We start from the raw sequence: 27,632 nt of genomic DNA, 5'->3' as shown, positions 1-27,632 counted from the left end.
CCCCTTAAAAAAAACACACACACACATATTGTACTGCTACTATATCCTTCTGTAATGTATTTAAGCATGCTAACACAAACACTCTACTGTCACTTACATGTTTAACAGGACAATATTAACTATAAGCGTCTTTAAACTGAATAGCAGTGTTAATACAGGCCACAATACCTCTTTAGATTTCTTCTGAAGCTCCTCTGCATCCTTTTTCAGTTTCTCTTTCTCCTTTTCAAGGTCTGCTAGGGCTTTCTTCAGGTCATCAGCTTCTCTCGTGCTCTGTAGCCTCTGTGTCTCCAACTTCTGCACAACGATTTCTGTCGTTTGTTTTTCAGTCTGTTGGAGACGAGTTTTTGCTTCGTCGGCTTGCTTCTTGAATTTCTTTGCCTCCGTTTCAGCTTTAGCTTGAGCATCGCTGAGCTCTTTCACCTTCACTTTCAGTTTCTCTGCTTCAGCTGCAACTTCAAACTGCCTCTTTCGCTCGGCTTCCAGGGATTTCTGGAAATCCTCTGTCTCCTTATCAAGGCGCTGTTGGATCTGTTGTTTGTCCTCCAAAAGTTTTTTAGCTTTTTCCTGTGCCTGGTCCTTCTGTTTCTGGAGTTCCTCTGCTTCAGCTTTTAGTTTTGTAGCCTCTTGGATGGCCTGCATTTTCTCTTTTAGCATTTTCTCTGCAAGTGCCCTCTGTTCAGCCAAGTCAGATTCAGCAATCTGCCTTTGTCTGGCAGCTTCTTCAGCTTCCACGCTGAGTCTAGCAGCTTCCTCTGCAAGGCTCTTCATTTTCTCTGCTTCCTCTGCAAGTAATTTCTGTGTACTGTCTTTGTCCTTCTTCATCAGGCGCCGGTTTTCTTCCTCAATTTTGAGCTTAAGCTTCAGGAGTTCTTCCATCTGGATCTTGACTTTCGACAACTCATCCTCCACCTGTGCTTTTTGCTTGACAGCGTCATTTACTTCACCTTTAACTCGCTGAAGCTCTTCATCCAACACCTTCTTCTGCTTATCAGTTTCATCCAGCTGAAGTTTAACCAGTGTCAGTTCCTTCTCCACCTGCGACTTCTGTGTAAGTGCTTGTTCTGCCTCTTTTTTGTGCTTGGCCATCTCTGCATCAGCCTGCTGCTTCTGCTTTAGTGCTGCTTGCTCAGCTGCAGCTCGCTTAGAGGCCTCTTCCTCTGCTTCTTTTCTCAGTTTCTCTGCATCCTTCTGAGCTTTGGCCTGTTTAGCGGCTTCTTCTTCTGCAGCTTTCTTCAGCTTTTCAGCTTCTTCTGCTTTTTGGCGGAGCAAGGCAGCCTCTTTCTCAGCTTTCTCTTTGGCTTTCTGAGCAGCTTCTGCAAGTTTCTTAGCATTTTTGAATTCGTCTTTAAGCTTCTCCTGAGCAAGGCTATCTTCTTTATTCTTACTGAGAACATCTTGAGTTTTCTGCTCTGCGGCACTGCATTTTTGTGCTGCCTCTTTGGCTACAATGACCTGCTTTTCTGCCTCTTTCTCAGCTTGCTCTTTCTGCTTATTCGCTTCTTCTGCGTTCTTTTTGAGGCGTTCGACTTCCTCCTGAGCAGCTTTGCATTGACGAGCTGCCTCCTCTTCGGCTGCAGTTATCCTCTTCACCTTCTCCTCAGCCTCTTTCCTCTTCTTCTCTTCCTCTGCAGCAAGCTTTTTTAGTTTGTCTGCCTCTTTTTCAGCCTTAAGTTTGCTCTTCTCAGTCTCATCTGCAAGATACTTCAGTTTCTTTAATTCACCCTCTAGATCTGACTTCTCTTTTGAGGCTTTCTCAAAGTTGATTCTGATGATATGAATCTCCTCTTCGACCACCTTCTTTTGCCTCAAAGTTTCTTCCACAATAGTTTTTTGTCTCACCAGCTCAGAGTCAGATGAGCTCTTAAGGTGTGTGATTTTCTCCTCAATCTCTAGCTTATGCTGAGCAGCTTGGTCCTCCAGCAGCTTTCTTTGATAAGCTTCCTCCTCAGCTTTTCTCTTTAGTCTTTCATTCTCTGCTTCTTTAGCTTTGAGGGCGATTTCCGCTTCAGTCTTTAGCCGAGTTGCCTCATTGATAGCAGACAGTTTTTCCTTAAGGATTTTTTCCGCCTCAGCTCTTTGCTGGGCTGCCTCATCTTCTGCAGTCTGCCTCTGCTTCTTCGCCTCTTCGGCGACTGATCTCAGTCTAGCAGCTTCCTCAGCCAGTTGTTTCATTTTCTGCGCTTCAGACTCAAGAAGCTGTTTGCTCTTTTCTGTGTTTGACAGTGTCACCTTCTCAGCTTCAGTCTTCATCTGTAGCAGAGCGTCCATTTCACTTCTGACTTTAGCCAGTTCGTCTTCGAGCTGTTTTCTCTGTTTTTCTGCAGCATTCACCTCGTTCTTCAAACGCTGGAGCTCACTATCCAACAGACCCCTCTGCTGCTCAGCATGTTCAAAGTCAGCCTTTAAGCGTATGCATTCTTGCTCTGCAGAAAGTTTTTGTTGGGCTATCTGTTCAGCAAATTTCCTCTGTTTTTCCAGCTCCGTTTCTGCATTCTCCTTCTGTTTAAGTGCAGCATCTTCAGCTTTAGCCCTTTTCTTGGCATCTCGCTCTGCTTCAACCTTCTGCCTCTCTGCTTCCTCTTGAGCCTGACTCTTCTTTTGAGCTTCCTCCTCAGCTTGTAGCCTCAAGCGGAGGGCTTCATTGGCTTTCTGTCTCCATGTTTCCAGCTCTTTCTCTGCTTGCTCCCTGGCTTTGTTAGCTTCTTCTTGTTGTTTCCTGAGTTTTTCGGCTTCCTCCTGTAGCTGAAGAACAGTTCCCTGCTCTTTCTTGAGGGATTCTTCCAGTTTTGTTGCCTGTTCATTGAATGACATAGCTTTGGTTTGCAACTGTGTGGCAGCAGACTTCTGTGCCACCTCTTCTACAACTTTAATCTGCCTCAGTTTTTCCTCCTCAGCCTGTTTCATGCGCCTCTCTGCCTCTTCGGCTTGTAGTTTAAATTTCTGCAGGTCATCCAGTGCTTTCTGCTTTTGTTTGGCTGCCTCTTTTTCGGCTTCAGATTTACGCTTTAGCTCATCTTCAGCATTTTTCTTTTTCTGAGTCTCCTCAGTCACCTGTTTGCGAAGCCTTTCCGCCTCGTCTTGAGCAGCCTTCCTGAGCTTCTCAGCTTCAGCAGCTTTGTCTCTGAGCTGCTGTAACTCAGTCTCAGCTGTGCCCTTCTGTTTCATTGTTGCCTCCAACTGAATCCTAATTATGTGGATTTCTTCCTCGATCTTGGTACGACTGATGAGCGCCTCTTCCAGCTGCTGACTCTTGGACTTGATCTCCTGCTCTGACAGACTCTTCAGCTGATGCAGCTCCTGCTGAATGTTTTGCTTCTGTTTTTCAGCATCCACTGCAACGTCTTGTCTCTTATTGGCCTCTTCCTTCATCTTTAACTTCAGCTCCTCGGCCTCTTTCTCTGCTTTGGCCACAGACTTAGCGTGAGCTTCAGCCAACTGTTTCTGCTTATCTAATTCCGCCTGCATCTCTGCCATCCGTTTCCTCTCCGCTTCTTTAACTTTTTCAGAAGCTTTCTGCATTAATAAAAGAGTGAAGGGAGCTGCATGTTAGAGGTTTTAGATTATAAAATACAACTATAGGCATAGTTATGGCTAAATATACACAACACAGATTTTTAACTGGAGAGATAATTCTGCATTGGGAAATGCTTTTCACGTTCATTTAACGTATGGCACACAATGTATGACACTTTACTTCACAACACCGGACAACACTACAAGTTGCTTTCATGCATAATCTGTGTAAAAAGTCTGGTAATATTATACGGTCATTATTATTGTGGAGTTGGTAAAAACAACTGCAAATTCTGTTTACAAGTGAACTCGTCACAGTGTTAATATTTTGAAGGTGTGGAGGTTTTGTTGCTGGTGATGTATTTTAGTGAAAAACTTGGATATGTAATCACTAGAATTTAATTCAGTCACAATTTTATACATTTCTCTCCACCACTCATTGATTTTCTTAACATAAATAGGTTTATTGAAAAGTGTAAAATAATAGGAAAGAAAATAGGCAAATGATAAATAATTAGCAGCATGCAAAAAGTGCCGAGTGCAGATTAAATAATCAAACATATATATTTTTGCAGCAATCGGGATGAAAAGAACATCGAGCATAGTGATGCAGCAAACACAGCATGACTTCATGTAACATTTAACACAGCAAGCTTGGATTTAAATGCACGTGACACGACACAAATCCAAGATCCCTCAAGTCTGAGATGAGTTCTGTTAGATAAGAAGGTGTTGTTGTGGTGACTGATACCTACAAGGAAGGTTCAACACTTTAGAAACCTGTCACATTGACCTTTAAACTGACGTCTGGTTTGAGAGAGGAGCTGATTTCTTTTGTAATAGAACATAGTTTCCACATTTTATTTGCTAGAGGAAATCATTAGAAGCAATCACTCAACTGTCATTTATCAAGCTCCCTTGTTCATAAGGGGCTGCCACAGCAGCTAGCTCTGCGTGTTTGATTTGGCAGATTTATCGGGCACAACAAGTAGTAAAATAAACAACAACAAAAAAAAAAATTGACTGGCTTTGCTGCTTGTCTTTCTCTTTAAAACGAATCTTTGAGTTTTGGACGTGTGAAAACACCGCTCCCATTCAGGGATTTTAAAAATCTAAAGGCTAATCAGAATGTGAAATCTTAATTTGCTGTGGTGCTAAACAGTACCGTCAACAATCAGCTACATTATAATTTGATTTATTAAGGCAAGAGAAACAATTATAATAGCTTGCAAATCTCATTAAATGACAATATCTAGACTTCCAAAACCAACATCTTACAGTAAGCTGATGCTCAGCCAGATAAATTAAAGTTCCTAAGTTATTACTGAACCAAGAACACCGTCAATAATGAAAGATTTCCAAATACGCGTGAACCTTCCCTTCACTACAGACACGAATCTGACGTGAAGACGAATGAAATGGGCTGAGAGGATTGTTTTTAAATACCTGGTGCTTTGGGGTTAATTCATCTCTTAAGCACGTGATTAATACTCATCATGACAAAGCACTGGCGAGCAGGTCAAAGGGATCAAACAAAACAGAAAGTTAGAAAGGAAGAAAAAAGGGCGGGGAGGGGAAGCAAAGGTAAATTTTAAAATAATGCATCTGAGAAGGTAGGAAGCCTGAAGCCTTTAAAATACGAGTGTGGGGGGTTTCAGGAAGAAATGAAGAAGTGATTATCAAATTTAAATTGTTGGAAAAGCAGTTGAGCAGTTTGAAAATGTGACTGAATTCAGGGCCAAATCACAGTCATGTTTACAGATCGTGTGAAATGATTTGGCTAAATACACATAGTGTCGGGGAATGAGAGACATATAGCGTAGTGGGGATGTGATGTGCGGTAACAGTAGGATGAAATTGTTTGCTTCAGCACTGTATGCCTAAAATTATGTCTGCACTCTTGGTAACAGACACACAATTTTGATGCTGTTTGATGGAAAACGATTTGCCATACATTACATTAGTGAGGACTTAACTGCACTGTTGTGTCTACTGAGTGTGCACACTTACCTCTTCTTCCTCCAGGCGGCGCTGTGTGTCTGTGATGAATTTGATGTACTGACTGGTGAGAGTCAACAGCTCACTGTAGCGTGTTCTCAGCGTAACATACTGAAAAAAACAAAGTAAAATTCACTTCACTAAATCGAATGAATGATTATTCTTTTTTTAGTCATATATCCTCATATGCGATGCTCTCCTCTTGACTTTTAATGTGAGGAGAAAGCAGAATGTATTCCCAAAATGCCAAAATGGGCAGAGGTGACAATTTCGGGATAATCATTGAGTTAGTTTCATGTTTAAAGAACAAATATGCCTGATTAACAGTCTTCTTCAACATAATTAAATACAAGCAGCTTATAGATCTTTATTGAAGCTGCATTTAGTTTCCCTTCTGTTAGTTTCCATCATGTTCTGCTGAGATTTGCACAGATTTTTCCTGTTGGCAGCTAAACACAGTGACAGGTTAACCATCATGAAAGCTTCCCCTACTTCCTTCACAGCCAGACTGTTCAAAAACTGTTGGTCCTGCTGTGTCTGACTGTTGAAAGCTAGAGTCAATCAAAACATGTCCTGATATGTTGGACGAGGAATAAGAAATAAACACGCTGTTCAGTCCACATGAAGTGGAACACCTGGTCCACCTACTGCTGGCAGCTCAACAGCTGTGTTTGTAAGGCCTACCTCCTGAATGATGTTATCGGATGCACACTCCATTTTGGGCTTTTTCAGAGGAGATGCTATGGGATCCTGGAGGGCTTTGTAGGTCAAAATCTGGAACTCGTAGTCCTGAAAACAAGAAGGGGGAAAAATTAATGTTAAGTTAAGCAGCAAACTTTTATTTTTTTAAAAGTTGAAAATTTTCAGTATTTACTTTGACAGAGTCGATATAAGCCTTTGCATTTTTCTGGCAATTTTCAACCTCCTCCTTGTTTTTCTCAATTTCTCCCAGGAGTTTCTGTAAATATGATTTAAAACAGAGAATATATCATGATTAGAAACTATTTCAGTGCATACTTCACAAACCAAGCATGATTCACACCAGGGGAGTCAAAAATATAAGTGGAGTGAATTTTTTTATTTTTTTGTGACACCCCAGTGAACACCAGAGGGCATGATGACTCTTCTACGCTTTGCCCCACACAACTTATTCTTTCCCTTTACAATACCTTCTCCTGTGCCAGCTGCTCCCTGAGAGCCTTGCTGTCCCCGATTGGCACAGCCTGAATTTTCTCCTGCCTCTGCTTCGCTTCTTCGAGCCAGCGGATGAGCCACTCGTAACTTTCGCGGTAGGAGTTCATGTTGCGCCCCAGGAGGCCGAGCTCCCGCTGCCTCAGGTCCATCTGTGCAAACACAGCTTGCCACCGCTCCAGGAGGCTTCCGACCAGTTGACGGTAATGCTCCAGATCAGCATCGCGCTCGCTGTGAATCCTCGTCATTTTGTCATTCATAGCCGTCGCCCTCCTAAGCTCGTCCTGCAGGCGGTCGAATATCACCTGGTTGGCCTCTGCTTCGGCACGCATGGACTGCACACAGAAAACAGCAAAATTACCACAAAAATGAAGCAGTCTGACACAGAAACAAACCTGGAAAATGCAGAAACATCTTGATACCTTCAGCTGACTGCGCTGATCCTCCACTTCCTTCTCATCACCAGGAACTTTACTGACGTCGCGCAGACGAGTCTCGTAACTCTTCAGCGTGTCTTCTGCATCTTTAGTGTTTCTGATCACGACATCGATCGTCTTCAGCCTGAAAACAAGATGTTCGCACTTTAGGAACAGCAAAAAAACGCAAACACATAGCTGTGGCTTAAAATCCATCAGCAAGTTCTTGGGAGAATCGCTAAGCCTCACTTGTCCAGGTAGACCGAGGAGAGGCCGTAAACATGATCCATCTTCTTCAGAGTCATGTCCAGTTCAGAGCGCAGCATCGGGGCGGAGCTGGACTGCTGAGGAGAAGCCAGAACCTCCTCGGTCTTTTCAGCAATGGAGCTCAAGTCGTTCTTCAAGCCCTCCAGCTCAGACTGCACTTTCTGTTACAAACAAACAGGAAGATAACTTGCTAGACGACCACTTATTGTTTACTCATATTTATTTCTGCATTCATCTTTGTGTTTTGCACCATTTGCTCTGCCGTCTTCAGGGCGCAGGCTTTCAGTGGTTCCTTGTCGACAGGCTGGCGGAGACGCGTCACCGTTCGATTCTCGCAGCCTTCCAGCCTCAGCCGAAGGTCCTTGATCTTCGTCAGGTAGGTTTTGCACACAGTCTCGTCTTGCTCTCCTAGTTGGAACAACACATATTGGATTTTATATGTATTTAAAAGACGACTAAATCTCTTTATATAAGCCATTTTTAGCAATTTAAGAATTTGAACTAACTGTAAGAGGTGCAGTATTAGTTTCAGGATCCTAAAAGTTAAAGCAGTTATTTCACAGAATTGCCTGTGTTTCTCTGGATGGTTAAATTTTTGTTAACCAATTTAATCTCCTAAGAATTAAAAAAAAATTCTGATTTCTCAAAAAATCATAAATCTCATTAAGCTAGATTAGAATTTTCCATGATCTGCAAACTGAATGTACTTCTTCATGCATTAATTGTTCCATGTTGGCTATATTTCATATGTGTTAATTTGATCAATTAAGTGCTTTTTCCATTCGTTGATTAATAGTGGGGATCAGCTGCCATTAAAATCCATGCACAGAGACAGGAATGCATTGATAAGTGATGTTAGGAGGGATTCCCAGAATCTATGAGGATGATTAAGTTGATTGAGGTGAAGCATGAAATGAAACATGACAGAACAACAGCTCTCAGCCAGTCAAAAGCTCCTAGCGCACATCGGCCACTTTATTGGAAACACCTTACCTGCTCTGGGTGGCACATAGTCTGAAATGTGAATGCAACGGTCAACTTACACACAAATGACTGAAACACAACTCGTGCAAATGAGAAATGATTTTTAAAAAATATGTAAACAGAACACAGACATGAAAATGTTTCAGGAAATGCTGAGGTGATAAAAGAAACTGATGTTTCAGAAAGAAACTGTGCAAACCTTGCTCTGCAGAGCTGACCATTGTGTTGTAGTGCTGGTTGGCTAGGTTGTAGTTGGACTCCACCTGCATACGATCCTCAGCCCCAAACATCTGGGAGTCCTGGCTGTCTCTCAGGAAGTCCTGATAGTGCTGCTCCAGGTTCCTCAGTGCTAGTCGGTACTCCTCCACCCTCAGCGTCTTAAACTACAGTGGTAACAAGGATGGTGGCTGATATCAAACATCATGAAAACAGCAGTTCAATAGAAAGCTGTGTCTGTATGTACAGTACCGAGGAGAGTGCAATTATCAACTATAAACCAAGTAAAAATAATGTTTCATAATGTTTTTGAAGAAAAATCAATTGATCGTAACAACAAATCTGCACATGCATAATCGTTACCTATCAATATTTTGGGGGGAAGTTTTTATGAACTGTTTTGACAGCAAATTGATATACTAGAGAATAACTAATGTGTACTGTTCTGTTCAGCAGATCTACTGACAGGATCTTGAGTTAATCTTAATCTGTCTTACCCAGATATCCTTCCACGTATCCTCAGATACCATCTAGACATAGTTCGCACTTCCATTTCTGCATAACATGTGCAGCTGAGTAATCTTTGAAGTTTTGCTGTCTATTATTAGCCCCATTAGAGTTTTTCTGCCTCACAGGCATAAATCTAATGTTATTGCAAAATGAGGTAAAATGCACCCCAACAGCAGTCATTTCAGCCCTGCTTTCATTGATACCACCAAAAACTATTTTCCGAAAGGTTTCACATTGTGCTGTTACCATGCTGATGTTCCAGCTTTTAATGATGTGGATGTCTCTCATCAGGTACTGCCAGGACAGCAGGCTCTTCATGTCCACAAACAGCGTCTGCCACATGTTCTGCAGCCTCTGGAGGTTTCCGTCCAGCCTGAAGAACGTGAGGTGGAGGTTAGTCTCCAGCGTGTGCACACACAAACGTGCGCATGCGTTACAAATTCAGCCGGGTGTTCTTTGACTCACCCGGCAACACTGTTCACAGCGTCCCTGTTGGTGGGTGGAATCAGGAAGCAGATAGATGGGACAGACGCCTCGTTGCCTTTATCATTCAGCACCTTCCACTTGTAGGGCTGCGAGTTATTCAGCAGAGCGCATTCATCGCCTCTGTGGACTGTGATCTGGAAGAAGATGAAAACAGCAGCTCATAACTGGCTAGATTTTACTGTATATTTTTTTTAATGTTATGTCCTTTCAGCGTAATAGAAGTGAACCAAAGCAGGACACAAGTTGAAACTCAATTAAGAATTTCACACTCACCATAAACAACTTAGGAAGTCTATGGCTTACCTCCATCTGCTTGAAGTCACAAACAGCCTGGACGGGCAGCTTTCCCTTTATCGGAGTAGCAGGGTTACGTGGTTTCAGCTGGACGATGGTCTTGGCTCTCCGCTTCAGGCCTTCCAGGTGAGTTTTGAACTCATTCAGTTGCTCTTTCTCATCCTGGGAAGAGCACATAAAATTCTCAAACTCTAATTCAATAATTCAAAGACATGCAGCCTAAAACGAAGCTCCCACAAACAGAAGAGTAAATATTTCATGCTGCTTTAACGGTGTGGATTTGTTTGCCAGTTCACAGTTTCTGGATGAGCTTAAAGGAGCAAAACACTGGTGAATAAACCCACAGCTGCATCCTGAAGCAGATCTTCCAGCCGTGTGACCGTGATGGTGCGGTCGCAGGTGTACTTCCTCTTCATAGTGTCTTGGATCTTTTTAATCTTCTCCTCTGCCTCCTTCACGTCAGAGAAGAACTGGATCGAGAGAAAAGTAGACCAATTAAGCTGCAGTGGTTTAAAACACATTAAAAACCTGCAGAAAGGGACAGATTTAGTGACGGCCAGCTAACTCGCCAGACATGCGGAGAGCAGTCTTTAAGTGTGGATACCTTGTCATGCTGATAATCATACCTGATAGTAGGCAGTGTTTTCTTTCAGGTGAGTTTCAATGCAGCAGCACAGCTGGAGGATCCAACTCCACTGAGTCTGCAGGGCTCCAGTGAAGGCCTGAGGAAGAGGAAGGATGGAAGGGGAGAGAAGAAAAAGCACATATGAGAAGAAAATAATAATTTATATTTAAAGTTCAACAACATGTGCTCAGCGTCCCACCTCGATGGTCTTCTTGGCTGGGTGTCCGTCCCTCAGCAGTTTGTCTCCTGTGGTCTGGACACCGTTCACTTTCTTCTCCCGGAGCTCCAACTCTCTCATCAAACCCTGCTCCACAGAAACGACAACCAATCATATCAGTACCATCGTCATAACAAGAAATGAGAAACCCACAAGAACATCTCAGTATTACTGTACAGAGTAGTTTTCTTTCTTGGCTGCCATGTTGGTGTTTCGCTCGCTCCAGTCGTAGTTCACCTCCTCTTCCTCTTTCTCATTCAGCCACATCAGCTCTTTGGTTGCTGAAGTGACAAAGGCATGAAGCTGGTCCATGTAGCGCAGGCGAGCCTTTGAGGAGTTCTACAGTAATGGTGACACGTTAGGAAACATTTTTGCAGGGTTAGGAAGAAAACTGGATGGTATTTAAAACATCAAGGAAAATTTTCAGGGTGTTTCTGAACTTCAATGAAAACAGCTGTCGAGTTTGACCTCTCTACAAGACAACAGTGTTTTTTGATTTTAGCGACTCGTTCGTATTTACCAGGAGCTTGCCGTATTGTAGCTCCAGTTTTCCCAGATAGTCACGGTAAGCAGCTTTGCTGGCAGGTGAAATCTGACTCTGGAACAGATGAGAGACGCCGTAGAAAGAGATCATTAAGAAGAACTACTGATGAGAGTTCAGTCTGTTCAACAATTTCCACAGAAAGTCCACATTTCAGTTCATAACTACCCAACACGTTTTTTGCTTGTCATTGCTGGTGTCTCATTTATGAAACATAAGGCTTCCAGGTTAAATCCACCTCTTTGCAAAATCTCATTCTTTTACACAAATTGCCGGAAAAATCCAGGATGTGTGCAGCGATTCAGAGGTGGACACTAAGCTAACGCTCTACTGCCAAATACCAATTTTCCTCCTGAGATTAAATCTCTCTCTGCCTCATCTACAACACTGTCGCGGATACTTGGTGCCAACATACCTCATCAGCCTTGGCTCTGTCTATCTTGGAGCGGAACTCCTCCACACACTGATGGAGGCCTCGTTGGCTGCCCAGCTGGGACTCCACGCTGGGAAGGTCCGAGCCCCACTGCCCTTCGTCCACCCGTCGCTGGTTTTCCTCCACCCAGCTCAGCAGATCCTGGATGTAGCGCAGCGTGACTTCATCCAGCTCGGGCCGCACCCTCACGGGGGCCTGCTGCAGGACCTGGGCGCTGTGGACCTGGGTCGTGTGGACTTGGGTCATGGGGATCTGCGTCATGGGGATTTGTGTGATGGTCACACCTGACTTGAGGCGCAGATTGTACTCGCTACGGAGGTTTACAAGCCGCTCATGGAGGCGATAAACTCTAAAGACAGAAACATGTGATGAAAAAAACGTTAATCGATTTAAAATGTAAAGTTCTAAGATTCACTAGTTTGACATTTAAAGTAATTAGAAAGGAAAAAATTGACTAATTAAATTGATTAAATCCCATGATGTCTGTAGAGCTTGATTTCTTTTGTACCTGCGATACATTTGTTCAGCTTGAAGGTGGCGTCCATCTTTTAGCAGCTGAACGTCATTGAAGAGGAGGCGGATCATCCCTTCTGCTTTTTCCAGATCTGCCTCCATCTCTGCTGTGTGCTTTGCAGGTTTCCCTGAGCTCATCAGCCTCACATCCTTCAACAGACAAGTTTTCACATCTCTTTATTTTACTGCAAATAATTTGCACAAAGATGCTTTTATTGGCTGTCCTTAAGAGTTTGTGTCTCACCGTCTGCAGCAGAGTCTCCACCTGGTTGAGCTGCTCCTCGCACACCCCTGACTCCATCTGGACCTTGCTGACAACCCTCTGAAGTCGCTCCAGCCTGCAGGGAAGATGAAAGGTCAGAGGTCAGAAAAGAATTCAAACAGTGCAAACTGACAAGCAGGGATTTCCCTACAGGATACTTTCTCTTCTTTCTCAAAAGTAAAAATGTTAATAATAATTTAAAAAAGAAAAACTTTGAAAGGATATATTAAAGCACTCACTCCGTCTTCTGGCGGAATAAATACTTTAACGCATATCCCTGATGCATGAAAGCCATGTTGTTGCTCCTTTTTGAGCTGTGTGTGCCCAGCAATGCAGAGATGATCTGAAACAACTAAACTAGAAGCTGTGCCCTCCCTTCCTTGTGATTAGACAACAACTTTATGAGAGACTATTTAGTCTAAGGCTATTGCCATGGAGACGACACAGCCATCATGTGTTTGCCCTAATATGATCGGTACTTACTAATCCACAAAGCCGACTCAGTTTAATTTTATTGCCAAAGTGGACGTTATCATTAGGAGATGAGTCATGCTCGTGGTCAAACTGGAACAGTTTCCTCATGCTTTGTGGTTTTGCTGCCGTTTTGTGCTTTGGCAACACAGCGCATGTGATGAGGTTTGGATAACAGCCTGGTTACCTCTCAAATTCAGTCCTGAGGAGACGCTCCCTCTCCAGGATGGCGACATGCAGACGACCCCATTCCTTCTCCACATCTAAAGGGTGATAACCTGGCGGCACTTTGACCTGACCAGCCTGAACCGCACCCTGCGAAAGATAACAAACAACATACAAAAAAACATAAGATAATATCTGTGATCATTTAAGGCCTCAAATTCTGCTCAGTCTCAGATTATTTATCTTAAGCGATAATTCTGTGCTCCAGGGAAAAAATAAACATTTATAAAACTGGGTCTAATTTATTGATGGTGGGAAGATTTTCCTTAAAAGATTTTCAGACTGAAGGGGTACGCTCAGTGGGCCGTGGACATAGCAGTATTTGGAAAGATGTCCTTTAATTTATGTATTTTTTTAGTGACTTTTGTAAGCGTGGAAAAACAGGTGGGATTTTAGTTTATTACTGCAAATAAATGGACACTATTTTCTATTTGTTTTGCACTTTGCTTTTGCAAATCTATCTTCTTTTTATCTGTCGTTTACAAATACAGAAATGTATTTGGAACCAAGACTATTTGTTATGTGCTGCGGTTTGGTGGGATAACTATTTAAAATATTAGCCTTTCATCCCTTCATATTTTTTGTGACTGCTGATTTTTGTTCTGCTGGGAAATCTCACCTCAAAAGACTTGAAGATGTGTTTGGAGCGGTTCTTGTCTGCCTCTTTGGCAGGAAGCTCCGTTTCCTTGAACTTCAGAAACTGACGCCAAAGAACCTGCAGATGATAAACGTAAATAACAAAAGAACAAAAAACACGTTGATCGTCAGCTACTTGATCTGTGTCACACTGATTCTTTCAGATTGTAGGACGTGATCTAGTCACCTCAATCTCTTCGTAGCTGGTGGGGAACTTCCTCTCCTCAAAAACGAGGATGTGGTGTCTGATCCACTGCAGCAGCATGGTGACCAGCTCATAGTACTCCTGCCAACGCAGCTCCAGCTCCTGAAGCACAGATGTTCAAAATAATTACATGCTGATGTTTTCCAGATTGTCCACATGTGATTTCTTTTGTGCTAAATTTCTCAGGCTGCAACTTCAAAATTAACAGGATGATCATTTCTATGTATTTTACATATAATAATAATAATAATAAGTAAATGCAAGCTTATAATGACTATAATGCAAGCTCAGGGCATTTAAATAAGAATAACTCTTAATATTGCATTTATATTTTGCATTTTACTGCTGCAGATAAAAGGCGGCACCCGAGATGTTGCCTCTGCTGCTGAATAATTAATCAGTGATGACAAAAAGGTGGGCTCACATTGGCTTTGACACCATCCTGGACGTCTGGTACCCTGGGCATGGCATCATACAGAGAGGACACATATGTGATGATGGATTTCTCATCTGGATGGGGCACATCGACATCTGTACAGAGCAACAAAGACGGAAAAAAACTGTCATGTTTCAGGGAAATGAAAAAGATGGATGAGTGGTGACTTGAAGTTCCTTAGCTACCAACTTGAATACCAAGTCTATTTGTGGGACCTCTGAAATATTAAAACACAAAAACACTCACTCATGTATTCGTTCCCGTTTTGCAGCATATAAATATCAAACTATTAACAGCTAATACGTAGATTTCCACTCGTACAGCAGTGCAGGCAGGAGAATTAAAGGAAAGGGAAAACGCTTTGCCTACAATTAAAAGTGACTAAACTCATGCTTAAGTGTTCCCTAAACTAAATGTTTGAGGGTGACTGTGCTCACCTTCGGGGTCCAGCAGTCTGGTGACACCCAGCTCTCTCTCTGCCACGCTGAAGGCCTGCTCCAGGTTCTGCTGGTTGGACTGTCGGTACACTTGACTCATATCGATCAGAGAGGGTCTGCAGGCAGTAATCAGCCAGGAAGAACAGTGAGCGGAATCAGAGCAATACACTTTATTACTGCTGATCCAGATTTGATTTAAATGATAGATGACGGCAAGAAAACATGAGGTTAATTAACAAGGTTGGGCTTAATCTGAGTGTTAAATTATAAAAAATGCCCTAAAATGTGCAAAAAATATCGGTTTTCAGTATAAATATCAGCAAAAATGCTTCTGAAAACTATTTAATAATCCCATTTTTTTCATGAAAACACTAATTGATAAATAATCTCTGAAGCTCTATTGACAGGTTAAAATGATACAAGTTACATATTTCATGAGTCAAGTTGCTGGAGGCTAGCTGGTCACGTCTAGTATCTCTATTACAATATGAAGGGCAGGCAAAGACAAGACTTGCTACCACAATGAAGATTAAAATTAAACAACACAGACAGTTTTTTTTCTCTGTGCACTTTGCCAGGAAGTTTACCGCAATGTAATAACATGCGGGAACAAGCTCAGAGCATCTTAAGGGATCAAAATCCAATAAACTTCAGAGAGAAAGGTTGCATAAGGACACAGAATATCCAGTAAATTCTCCATACACTTCCACAACTCTCTGTATGTAGTACTCCTTTTGGGGTTCTCTGTCACCATAGCGCGCCTGTCTGTAGGAGTGTCTTTCTCTGCTCAGGTGCATGACGTGACGCTCTAATCCTAGCTCCTGCTCCTCGCTCTGGGAGCCTCGACTGGGGCGGGCACATAAGCTGTGCGAGCTTTGACCCGAGTCAAATGAGCTCTCGGTGGGAACATCCTCACAGAACATGATCACCCGCTCATCCAGGTCACTGAGGGAGCCCAACGTGCTGCTGGAGGCGCTGTTCAGACGCCTCTTCGAGCGGAACTTTCTCTTCAGGCTGTGCATCGTAGTAAGAGCCAAGTTTCCAAGCTTTGATTTTGCAAAAGCAGAAGCTAATTAAAAAAAAACCCAAAACGTGACGCAATGGAAACCAGTTAGAAATTCCAGTCTTGCCGCTTCCTGCTGGGATCCAAATAGTTATTGTCAGTTTTCTTATTTTGTTTTTTTAGAGTCCTCACTGCAGTCCTCAGCACATCCTTCTCTTCCTCTACCAAGAAAGAAACTGTGGCAGAGGAGTTCGAGTGCTAGCGTTTTGCTGTAACCTGCCAAGCCTCCACCTCCAGGGCAGCCCTTTTTTCCTCAATTTAATATGATACACCCGTTCTGTCTCTTATTTCACAGAATAATGCCAGCTCAAGTCGACTTTCTAATAGTGTGCTGTTTTGTCTGCCATGTGCTGCAGGAGCTGGAGGTTTGTGCAAACAGAATCAAAGTGGCACTCCACCCAAAGTACATGTTTCGAGCGTATAGTCACCTCCTTCGGGTTTGATGGGTGGCTGTTAAACACCAGTTTCCTTACTGACAAGGACAACGGCAGCTGTAGTACACTTAAAGTCACGACACTTCTTATAGTGACAGTTTTGAACAGCAGCAAATGGTTTATTTTGTTCTATTTTTTACTCATACATACAACAAAATAAAGCATTTCCATCCGAATTACTTTCTATTTAACCTTATTTTGATGAACCAGAGATTGTTTGGGACATGTTGAACAGCAGAAAATCTGATTAAGCTTCTTTGGAAGTTATGTTACATCCAATAAAAACTCCTGCAAGCCACATGGTCAATTATATCCTTTTATATACGTCTTTTCTACTCTTATAGAAACTTAAATAGCTTTGCACAAACTGACCACAGATGGTTTTTACACACAGGTGGACTTAATAAGAGCTCACAAGTTAAATTAAGTGTCCCAGTAAATCATAGCATTAAAGACGCAAACAAAAATACATAATTTAACTAATGAAATTATACTAATAAAGTTACAGTTTGCTGAAAATCATGCATTTAGATGTAACTCATAAATGTTAAATACTGGAGTTTAAGGAAATGTTTTTAGTTACAAAATATCTGAATTCAGAATGAATGAATGAAATAATGAATGAAGTCTCCCTTGACTTTTCTCTTAATGTTTGATTTATAGTAAGTGTTCCATATTTGTGTCCTGACAAGTCCAACACTGCACGAATGCCAAATTCAAATATGAATTTAGGATTGCTGCCTGGATCTATGCCGATAAATAAAGGAAGAAACAACAACGTGAAATATGCAAAAGGTTAAACGTGTAAAATTCCTGCCTGCGGTGTTACAAGATCCCCAAGTCCAGGCAAGTCTTTCCAACTAGAAAATGTGTCTGTGACGCTTGAAAAACACCTCTGTGGTACAAATGGCCATGATTTCTATTCACGCAAGGCCGAGTTAAAATCAAAACACCTCACTGAGGATGCTGCTCACCTGTGTTTGTGTATGATGGCGTTGAACAGCTTGCCATCCCTCCAGCTGCCGGTGAAGTTGTCGCAGCGCAGGCCCTGGTATCCCTCCACCATCCTCTGAGACCACAGCAGCAGCTTCTCTTTGGCCGTCATGTCGTCCGACTGACCGTTCACCTGAATATCTGAGATCTGTAGGGCAAGACGGGCAAACAGTCAGTCATACGAACTACAGAGATCTCCTTTCATATCAGTTAGACTTGTGTTACTGTGCTCACAGCTCGTCTGTGGCTTTTCTAGACAACTTTCTCCCATTCAGTTCTTGCACAAAGGTGGTATTAGCTAGTACACTACCATTTTTTTCCTGTTCTTGTTTCCTTTAAAGAAAGCGGCAGAGATGCAACACTATATAATAGGAATTTTAAAAGGTGATATTTATTAAGAGGTCTTCTTTTCCTGGAAGACCTGGAGGTGGTGGCTGATGACATTTACTCTAATGTCTCTGCTTAGACTTCTTTGCTTACAACCCGAACACGGAGAAAGCGGCAGAAAATGGATGGATGGGATGATTATTATTTTTCAACTTGTCTTGAGTTTCACATTTAAAGATTAACTAAGACTGAAATGCTAATTGGAGGGCAGAGTAAAACTTTCCCTGCTCATTTCTTCCAGATTTGAGATGAGTCACATTTTAAACCTCAAATGTTACACGGCACTTTTGCTCGGAGAGCTCCTGACATCCATTAAGCTCGCTTTTTGGAGGATGCTTTTTAATTACACGAGCAGAAAACAGTAATTTTAGAGCGAAATTGTTTATGAGCAACTGAGTTGATGATCTTCTAAAGTTACAGTGTTGTTGTGCCAAACAAAACTTTACAATAAATGTCTCAGTAGCTGTAAACGAAAGTTGGACCGTGCAGCAGAAACACCACAGGAAACGTCTTTTTTTAAGAGCTGCGAGGCTAAGCTATGAGTCACACGAGCATGCTACCAACGTTTCCCACAGCAAAATGGTTGATCTTCATAAAAGAAGAGAAAGGACAGAATAGACCACATTTTAGAGTTTCAGCTTTTGAACTCCTGGACATGAATTTTACTGCTCACATTTTAAAGCTGTTTGACGGAGTGTGACCATTAGCATGAATCCATCACCCAGAAGTTTCCCAGTGTGGTACAAATGGTGCTTTTGAATGTTTTTGGTATTTGTTTGCCTGGTTCACGTACCAGATGGGCGGAGGTCTCACCTAAACTACGCACATGCTGTAACAATTAAAGGAAATCTTTTGGAAAACTCTTTTTGCCTCTTTTCTCAATGCAGAAAAAACAACCTGCTGCACGATTTAACAAAACATCAGCAAGTTTTTGTTGTCTCTGTATTAGAACCTTCTGACTTTTAACAACAATAAGACCCAGAAAACATTCAAGAGTATGATGAGTCTACTATATTTTAGTTGCTGGTGATGCATTAAGCTTTAAGTGATCAGGTGGAATCATATGTGCAATTCTGATATTTTCAATAGTAAACATGTACATGCCATGGATTTGTCAATCTAATGTTAGTTTTATGGATTCATTTGTCATCATGGAGATGTAGGCTTTTTTAAACGATTTTATTGTAATTGTTGGTAATTATTCTACAACTAGGAATCTTGTTCTGACTATTTTTCAGATGTTTCTGTATTTTTAAATATTTTGACTTATTCTGTACATATTATTTAAAATATTTATGACAATTTGATCAACATCAAATTAAAGTAAAAGTATTACGGAGTCGCCAGTTCATTCATATTCATACATAAAAATGCTTGAAAATCATAATGCCGTTACAACAATTTCAGGATATCATAAAGTAAGCGTTCCTGCAGGACCTCGCTTGGTCGTTTTAGTCGCTAGAATCATTTGGTTGTTTTAGGGTTAAGTGACTTCCATCGCTCTAAAATTTCATGGTGTGTAAGTGGAACGAGCGCAGCTTCGCCACCACAATCCGTTTCCAGTGTTTTGGGGAAGGCTGATGAGTCACAGCAGAAGTAATAATTTTACTTACATTTTTTTGACAGGAAAGGGTGGAGAATGGAAAAAGAAGGCATTTCTTCCTTATGTTATTTTTCCTTGACGAGGGAAGCCCCTGTGCTACATCGTGGGCACAAAATGACTCAGACAGCGGGTGGAAACCGGACCTCCACCCTCGCTGCCTCTCGTTTTAAAACGTTCCCCTTTCTCTGTCACGAAGCAGGACCATTATTTTTTTTATTAATAGACAAATCACCTGTGTGCATTAGTCAGCTGTGAGCTGCACCTGGGGAGCTCAGAGGAAATTCACCATTGTTTTTAATAACAGCATGTGCTGAAAAAAATTCTGGATTTGTTTTGATGAAATAATGTCTGCTAGATGACTTTTTTGCTTTACTGCTTTACAGCAAAGAGAATATTCAACCTTTTATGCACTGATTAGCAGTGAGTGACCATTTCTGTTTTCCCCACTGCAAAGCTTCTGAGGAAGGCCTGAGCTTCCACGTCTCCTGCCAGCTTTCCCATGGGAATCACTGAGTCATACTGAGGGACACAGAGACTGATCCCACATGCACATCTCAACATCACAGTCATTACAGCATCAAAGAAAGTACTCCCACTCTTTTCTCCCAGATGAGGAAGACATCTGCCTGCCGACTGATTCTTCCAATGTGGCGTGTGTTGCTATAGGCAGTATAAGCAATTTTATACTGTTTATGTTATGAAATAGGAAGTTAAACCTTTATATTTAGTTTGGTGGAAACCTATATAGCTATAAAAATGCATCTGAAATTCACAGGCATGTGACAATCCATCTTCTGCCAAACGTCTAATAACAGAAAACAGAAGCAAAATAATTACAATGAAGTATAAAACGCATGTTACTCATCCAGTGGAATAATCAGATCTATTAAGTGTGCAGTTTAAAAGTAAAACACATCATAGCTGAGGAGATACGACTCAGCTGTCCCATCAGGCATCAGTCAGTTCATGCTGAATACATGCTGAGAACTCGGAGTTTGAGCAGAGCCAGGGCACTTACAAAATCCTGACTGTAAAGCTACAGAACAGTGAAACACCATCAATACAAACAATCAGCTTCTTTATAACAGCTAAGCCAGGAAACTCGACCCAACTGTATTTATGCACAAATGCAAGAGTACAGATAAGGTTTGTCTGCTGCTTTGCTTTGCTACTCGTGCTAAAAAAATCGAGAAAGTTTTGAACTAAAGTGTTCGAGTGCTGTTACAGAGACAAGCCATATTAAAATAGCCTTAGATAACAGGAAGGCTTCTTTGTGCAGTTCATCACTGAAATAGGAGAAGCTAATAGTAAGTGTGGTCTCTAATCCCATTGTTGGTTATTAGCCAAATTAATTATAGGTAGCTAGCATAGACATGCTAACAGCTAATCAGTTGCTGGTCGCTGTCGACAGTCGTGCTGATAATGATAAATCATTAATACCTTTCCAAAGAACAGTTAAGTGCAATTATTCATGAATTTGAGTGAAAACATCATTGCTAATAATTATCATTAAGTCCTTTAACCACTGCATTTATGGTATCATGGCAACCTCAGCATGAAGTAGCATGTTTGTTCAGACCTGCTGTGGAATGAGTCAGAGCTGTGGTTTGTAAATAAAGTTTTAATAAGGAACAAAAAAAAAACTTAATTTTGGGATAATAATTACCTTTACCCATTTATCTAATTTATGTTTTTTAATTAGATTTGGCCTGTGATTCTATAGGTGTCTCTTGTGTTCCATATACAGTAAAAACTGCAGTTCTCTCTACATTCATTGAGTAAAGGTTGGTTTGTTAACGTGAGATTGCCCAGAAGCATTATCATAGTGACTGCCAATTGCTTCTAGATTAGCTTTACTGCCATACAGTAATTTACAGCAAAATGACTTATGAGTGTCCTACATTACCTGGAAGTGAAGGATGATGGTCCATATCAAGCCAAGGGTCAGCTTGGGGTTTCCATCTGCAATGTCATCATTCCTGATGTTGACCAGTTTGACCTGAAAGGGTGTGGATACAAATATTTTTACTGTGCTGAATACTAAGTAAAATAAAACATAATATGAAACTGTTATTTTTCTTAACTACCTGTCTGTGTTTGAGAAAGTCCAGGGCGATCTGGACATTCTGCAGCTTGTGGAAGCGCATACGGCCTTTCTCCCGAGGCTGTAAGAGACCAGATGAGACCAAACATGAAGTGAAGGGAGCACTTTAGGTCAGCAAACAGCAAAGCCCCATGACTGAGGAACAGGTGTTTCAGGCTCCAGTAACACAAAGATCCATTCTCTACTGTACATATTTTCACAGTCATGGACTCGAAAACTTAAATTTAAAAGAAAGCAAATTTGAAGTGTGATTCAAATTCTGCGTGTTTGTGATCAAAGCGTTCAGAGCTGACCCTACAAGACCCTGAAGTGCATCAGAGATCCAGCCAAGATGTCTGCAGGTGAAAGCATGATAATGAATGATAAACATTCTCAGTGATTCTCCCAATCATCAGTCACAACTCTTCTTTTTTTTCCAAGACCTTTCAAACACTGCTCCCTGGATAATGGATTATTACACTTTGCCCCGAGTCAACTGATGACTGATAAATGTTGCTTTTCTGTTTTTAGCTGCAGTGCAATCCAATCAAGCAGATTCCATAAGGTTCAAGAACTCTTAAGCCTTAGAAATTATAGGAGTGGCGATCCTGACATGCACTCGTGCTCCAAGTTCTAAGCTGCAGAATTAGGTTGTAGTGACTTTGATTTCACTACAGTGTAAGAAACCACCATTTGAAACTGATAATAAAATAAACAGTTATTAAAAGGACAAAGACAATCAACTACAAATAAGTATTATAACAGAAGATAGAAATTCATACTCTCTATCCTGGAAATCTCCCAAGTCAATCAACCTTTATATAACAGGAATGTCTAGCAATGTTTTCAAAATCAATCCTCATTGCACAAGCACATGCTATGACTGCTGCTGGTATATTCAGCCATTTTCCATTGATATAATTGTCTTTGGATCTGAGACCAGACATGACATGAAAAGTCTAAACATACTGACACACTGAGGTCTTTGGGGAAACTGCTGATGCACAAATACGAGCAGTCATAATGTGGTTTCCATGGTGAAGTGATCTAAAAGTGGCATCCATCCTGGAAGTGATCCAGAGGTGCACCAGGAGAAGATCTTGAAGGTGAGACTTGACAAATTAAATCAGGCATGTTTCTTAATTTTTATGGGTGGAGTCTTTGCACTTTTTATGATACAGCCCTTTAACGAGGTAAGGACATAAAGCTACATTAAGAACAAAAACAGTATATTTTTCTAGTTTATTCTTTTCTATTCTTAAAGAAAGCTAACTTTAATGTTTACTTACGAAAACGCTAAAATAATTACTACAAATATTCTGAATAAAGCCACCAATTTAACCACGTTTCCTATCATGGCTCCTGAACCTGCCAACTCACTGACAAAATGAAAGAGGACAATGTTGACACAGAAAGGGACAATACACAGGGAGTGTGACCATCATCATGCACGACCCAGCAGCCACCTGGGGTGGTGACACATGCTACGCCCGCGGAGGCGGCCAGCCACAGTCCAGGCGCCACTCACCAACCGCACGTTCCTCACAACGTCACGTTCCCTCGGCTACCACAGCAAGAGCATCGCAAGAGAGGAAGGCAGAGGCAAAGGGGGAAAGGTCAGGGCAAAGGTCAGCAAACAGGAATTAGACAAAGGAAAAACCAGGGATCAAACAAGTCAGTGCAGAGAGGTTAAACGATGGAAGCAAAGAATGAAATTAGTGTTTTAAGGTTACATCACCAGAAGGTGTGTTCCCAAAAAGACTAGTGCTAAGCTAAGTAAAGTAAAAGAGTGTGCACAGCCTCAGCATGTACTGAAATGTCCAAAAATCTCTAAAGAATTAAAGTCAACACATGCAGAAGTGGAAAGAAGAAATCCAGAGTAATATCTGCCTTATTAACATTTAAAGCGGTTGAATTAACAATGAGTAGACTGGACAGTAGAACAAAGATTACAGCAAATACGCTGAGTAGGGCAGTAGAGCTGGGATGATAAGAAATGCCTAGACAAGACAAGGGGGTTACAGAAGAAGCACAAATTCTAATATCGGAAGTGAAATACCACCAAAAGCTTACCAGAGTCTCTCCAGAGAGCACCTCCAACAGGGAGATGAGGTTGTGTCCATCTCTGAGGTCCTCGTACAGGTCAGTGATGTGTCGCTGGGCCTGGAAAGAAAGGAAAGAAACCAGTTTTATCAGTATTGATGCATACAGGGACATTATTTTTTCATTCAGACTCCCATGATGTCAGCACCAGTGCTGAATCACTGCACACGACACAAACAGTTGCTGAGAGTTCCTCACAGTTGACAACGGAAAACAAAATGTAACTTTATAAGTCACAAATCTCATCTACAAACAAATTAAGATAAAAAGAAAAACGTGAACACACAACAGTGGGGGGACTGCTTTTACCCTCTGCCTTCTGCAGAAGCAATTTGCTCTGGCTTTTTAAGGATTTCACCCCTTTTATTACCTGCCACAGTAATAAAAGGGGTGCTCCTTACTATTATTTGTAGTTACACTTTTGAGCTGTTGTAGCCAAAGAACATGCAGACACATGCTGCACTGCAGAAAATGCTCCAAAAGTAGACAGAAAAGAGCTGAAGTCAGCGAGGGGAAGGATCAGAGGTTAGCAGTAAAAGAGGGTGGATGAAAGGGAGAGAGGGCAAGGGAGGGTAAAAATGTCAACACAAACATGCAGGGAGGAACAAATGTGTGTGTGTCCACGTAGCTCTCTGCTCACAGACAGCACCTACCTCTGCCTTCCAGTGCTGGTGGGAAAGAACAGGAGGACAGGGTGAAGGATGGAAAGAAGAAACAGTTTGATGTGAGAAGATGTAAAACATAAAAGGACAGTGGGAACAGCGAGACAGATGGTGTGATTTGATGGATAAACAAGGACAGTCAGCTGCTTTCCGTTTCAAATTCTTTAATTTGATTCCTTCTATCCCTCAAACTAAAGAAACATGTGCATGTCGCTGTATTAATTTTATTATATGTACTTTAGTTCTCTATAGGGCTGCCACAAACGATTATTTTGATAGTCGACTAGTCACCGATTATTTATGCGATTAGTCGACTAATCAGATCATCATCCACTGGACGTAAAACTACAGCTTATTGCACCAGCAGCATCTGCTCTTATATAACTATCATTAGCTTACAGCTTTAAGCTTTTAAGGTGCTAACTAAAAATAAAGACAAGATGATAGTTTATTCAATTTTAATGAAATTTGCAGATTGTTTCGGTAAAGTTTAATAAACTCCTTGCTATCTAAAATATAACAGGACACCGGAGTATATTCTCCAGCATCTCACACTTCTGATAATCAGCTGTCTGCTTGACGTTTATTCAGCTGTGTAAAAACTATAACTTTAATCTCAGCCAAACCGATTTACTCAGGAACAAATAAAATACTAAAAAAAAGCCAAACAATAACATTTTTAATTTATCTAAGTGACTCATATATATTTAACCTGAGTAGCGAAAGACGGCGGTGGGTTTGAAAACAATTTGCCGGGAGTCCGGTGTTCTCACGGCGCTAGTGACCTAGCCCCCGGCTAGCTATCGAGCTAGTGGGTAACAGATGTCTCCGAAAACGTCGGAGCGCTTTTGAAAATATGCGGTGTCCTGATAAACTGAGCAGATATTTGAGGTTTACACAGCTACATTCTCGCCTGAAAATATGTTAAACGTTTATTTTGTGACCCAGAAAGAATAATAAGAGTAATATTAAAACTAACTAGCTACCGCCATTGTTGGAAACTAAGCTGGGCCACGCTATGAATTCTGGGACACAGCTGCTTCTTCTTCTTCGGGGTTTAACGGCAGCTGGCATCCTTGTACATGCTGTGCTGCCATCTTCTGTTTCAGTCCGTTATTACACTCTTAAATCCTGCTATTATTCCTGTGTCTTTTGCGATCTTACAAAGCTTCAAACTACACGTCGACTATTAAATCAGTCGTCGACGATTTTGATAGTCGACGTAATCGTGACTAGTCGACAAATCGTGGCAGCCCTAGTTCTCTATGATCTGCACTGGTTTCAGTGGGATTGACCCAGCTAAAAAGGATTTATAAAACACAGAACAGCATCTGTTTTTCATTCCTCACAATCTGAAGTGAAGTGTAAAACAAGCTACAGTAGATAGCATTTATCAGACAGCTGACCGTGAGACTTACAGGCCTCATCCGGTTGTTCAGTCTGACGTCACTAGCCGTGTCTGGGTCTAAACTCCGCTGCAGGTCCATATATCAAACGATCACTATGGCATTACTGAGAGTTGAAAAACTGTCTAAAGTCTTTCATCTTTAATAAAATGATCAGCGTTCTGCTCTACCAGGTGTAACAATTGAGTTTAACATCCAGGCATCCATGAAAACGGAATTTATGACATTTAACGGAGTTAGAAGTTAGCAGGGAGTTAGCTCGCTAGCTTCTATCTAAATACAATATAGCATGTCCTGACTGCGGGGTTTTGGAAACAAATTAAAACGTACAGCTCTGCTATCACTTCCAGCATAAATGAAGACAGAAAACTAAATAGCAGTGACGTTTGTAGGGTTACTGAAGTTGGGCTAGCTGGTATATAATGATGTGCTACGTGACCGCTAGCGACACAGCTATGTTAGCATAATATAAACAAGCTAACTTTTTTTCCACTCGATAAAAGTTAATGTGAGTGTTCTCGGTGGTCAGGAACAAATGTAATCGCATGGCAGGATGCTGTAAAAGGACCAAACTTCAGCCAGGAGAACAACTGAGATAATCCATCCACAATACGAGGCTAGCCATTCATATACTGCTGCATGGGCTGGGCTGTAGTTACATCCTAAGGTTTTAAAAACTGAGCTTAAATAAATGATTAGCGGTAATAAAAGCCGAGGGAGGTCAACAGTGGTCGCTGACTGTTTTAGGAGCTTTTTGAGATCAAATAGAAGAAAATACATAACATTAAACATGTTAACAACACAAAAGCCATATTAAACGCAGACTACTTTAGACCCGGAAGTAGGATTCGTCGCGTCATCACTGAACAACCGGATAGTTTAATCTCATGACTCTGTTGTGACCATGAGTCCAAAGTGACTTGAGGGCCAGACTGCCTGAAGTCTTTTGGACCCAAATCAGAAGGATTACCCGAGAAATAAACAGTGACTATGGACAAAGCCTGGGAGTCATCTCGGACGGAGCCCGGTATCACAGGATACACATGGACGACAGCAGACATTCTTTAACACGTTTCACTTCCCGTGTTAAAACAAGGATTCATCAACATGAAAGTGTTGTAGAGACGCAACAAGGTCCAGCTGACACCGCCCAGATAGGACTGTTTTTTTTTCTTTCCCTAATTGATGGTTCAATTTTAAATTAAATATTAAAAATAACTTGTTTAATATAACCTGATCGAAAGCAACTTTCTTCTGTTAGGCTGCTCTTTGCAAACAGTAGGTGTGATCCTCAGGTGGGCGGGGCCTCAGGCACATAGATGATCATATAAGGATAGGAGCTCTTATTAACATCAAAAGGAGCCAAGAGCAGAAAAATGCTTAAAGCTGAGTGTTTACAGCAGTCTTGGGTCTGAGCTTTTGACTCACGCTGACTTCATTATTTAAATCTTTGGCCACGTTTATACTTCAGCTATTTAAAAAATAATTATGAGACAGAACCAATCTGCTTATAGAAATATAACACCTGCTAATGCTAGAAACCTGAGATTCCAACATACAAAGTTAGCGTTTTATTTCTTTATTAGTTTCCTGTTGTCATAGCAACATGACATATGACAAGTTTTTTGTTTTTTTAAAGGATTCTTTTAAGAAATCCCTGCCTTCTCCACTTATGAGTAACACAGTGACTCATAAAATGACTCAAATGTAAACATTTCCTGTCTTATGTCATAGATGTGAAAATTCAATTTGGACTTTCCTTAGGTTTTGGATGGTCGCTCGGAATAAACTAACGAACTAAAGGCACCCATGAAATCATTTCATTACAAGTAATCATTACGTTTTAAGGAAGCAAAAATACATTTTAAATTATTCTTATTTCTAATTACTACATAAAAATTACGAACCAGTAGCTCATTAGTTCAAAATGTTCTTACATTTTACTGAGACAGACTCCCTCCACATTTTAAAAAAACTTTCATTTTGGAGTTTGTGGTTAAGGATGGATCAGGTGACCCT

At 41.3% G+C, this 27,632-nt stretch overlaps 1 protein-coding gene across 7 annotated transcripts in view; it reads right to left on the bottom strand.

The window, feature by feature from the left end:
* The window catches only part of pleca (plectin a), a 93,010-nt gene that overhangs the window by 8,040 nt on the left and 57,338 nt on the right, over positions 1 to 27,632 (bottom strand). For 5 of the 7 annotated variants that reach the window (XM_085346915.1, XM_085346917.1, XM_085346916.1 and 2 more), the window contains exons 3-33: positions 24,199 to 24,213; positions 23,516 to 23,605; positions 21,447 to 21,524; positions 21,266 to 21,358; positions 17,351 to 17,517; positions 14,880 to 14,995; positions 14,431 to 14,537; positions 13,989 to 14,108; positions 13,785 to 13,880; positions 13,128 to 13,255; positions 12,452 to 12,545; positions 12,203 to 12,357; positions 11,677 to 12,043; positions 11,241 to 11,318; positions 10,898 to 11,059; positions 10,703 to 10,807; positions 10,505 to 10,600; positions 10,223 to 10,348; positions 9,888 to 10,040; positions 9,564 to 9,718; positions 9,345 to 9,471; positions 8,572 to 8,755; positions 8,382 to 8,402; positions 7,639 to 7,796; positions 7,371 to 7,549; positions 7,128 to 7,266; positions 6,684 to 7,040; positions 6,389 to 6,472; positions 6,199 to 6,303; positions 5,527 to 5,625; positions 169 to 3,516 (exon numbers count right to left, since the gene is read on the bottom strand). In XM_085346915.1, the coding sequence (XP_085203041.1) occupies positions 169 to 3,516; positions 5,527 to 5,625; positions 6,199 to 6,303; positions 6,389 to 6,472; positions 6,684 to 7,040; positions 7,128 to 7,266; positions 7,371 to 7,549; positions 7,639 to 7,796; positions 8,382 to 8,402; positions 8,572 to 8,755; positions 9,345 to 9,471; positions 9,564 to 9,718; positions 9,888 to 10,040; positions 10,223 to 10,348; positions 10,505 to 10,600; positions 10,703 to 10,807; positions 10,898 to 11,059; positions 11,241 to 11,318; positions 11,677 to 12,043; positions 12,203 to 12,357; positions 12,452 to 12,545; positions 13,128 to 13,255; positions 13,785 to 13,880; positions 13,989 to 14,108; positions 14,431 to 14,537; positions 14,880 to 14,995; positions 17,351 to 17,517; positions 21,266 to 21,358; positions 21,447 to 21,524; positions 23,516 to 23,605; positions 24,199 to 24,213 (7,302 nt within the window). The remainder of the gene's footprint in view (positions 1 to 168; positions 3,517 to 5,526; positions 5,626 to 6,198; positions 6,304 to 6,388; positions 6,473 to 6,683; positions 7,041 to 7,127; positions 7,267 to 7,370; positions 7,550 to 7,638; positions 7,797 to 8,381; positions 8,403 to 8,571; positions 8,756 to 9,344; positions 9,472 to 9,563; positions 9,719 to 9,887; positions 10,041 to 10,222; positions 10,349 to 10,504; positions 10,601 to 10,702; positions 10,808 to 10,897; positions 11,060 to 11,240; positions 11,319 to 11,676; positions 12,044 to 12,202; positions 12,358 to 12,451; positions 12,546 to 13,127; positions 13,256 to 13,784; positions 13,881 to 13,988; positions 14,109 to 14,430; positions 14,538 to 14,879; positions 14,996 to 17,350; positions 17,518 to 21,265; positions 21,359 to 21,446; positions 21,525 to 23,515; positions 23,606 to 24,198; positions 24,214 to 27,632) is intronic. The other 2 variants (XM_085346912.1, XM_085346918.1) reach the window with 1 other exon arrangement.

Source organism: Diplotaxodon limnothrissa, linkage group LG22, assembly GCF_057381915.1.
Source record: "Diplotaxodon limnothrissa isolate DT_005_m linkage group LG22, D_limnothrissa_male_GT1.1, whole genome shotgun sequence".
Lineage (NCBI taxonomy): Eukaryota > Metazoa > Chordata > Actinopteri > Cichliformes > Cichlidae > Diplotaxodon > Diplotaxodon limnothrissa.
This window is presented reverse-complemented; position numbering and strand designations above follow the sequence as displayed.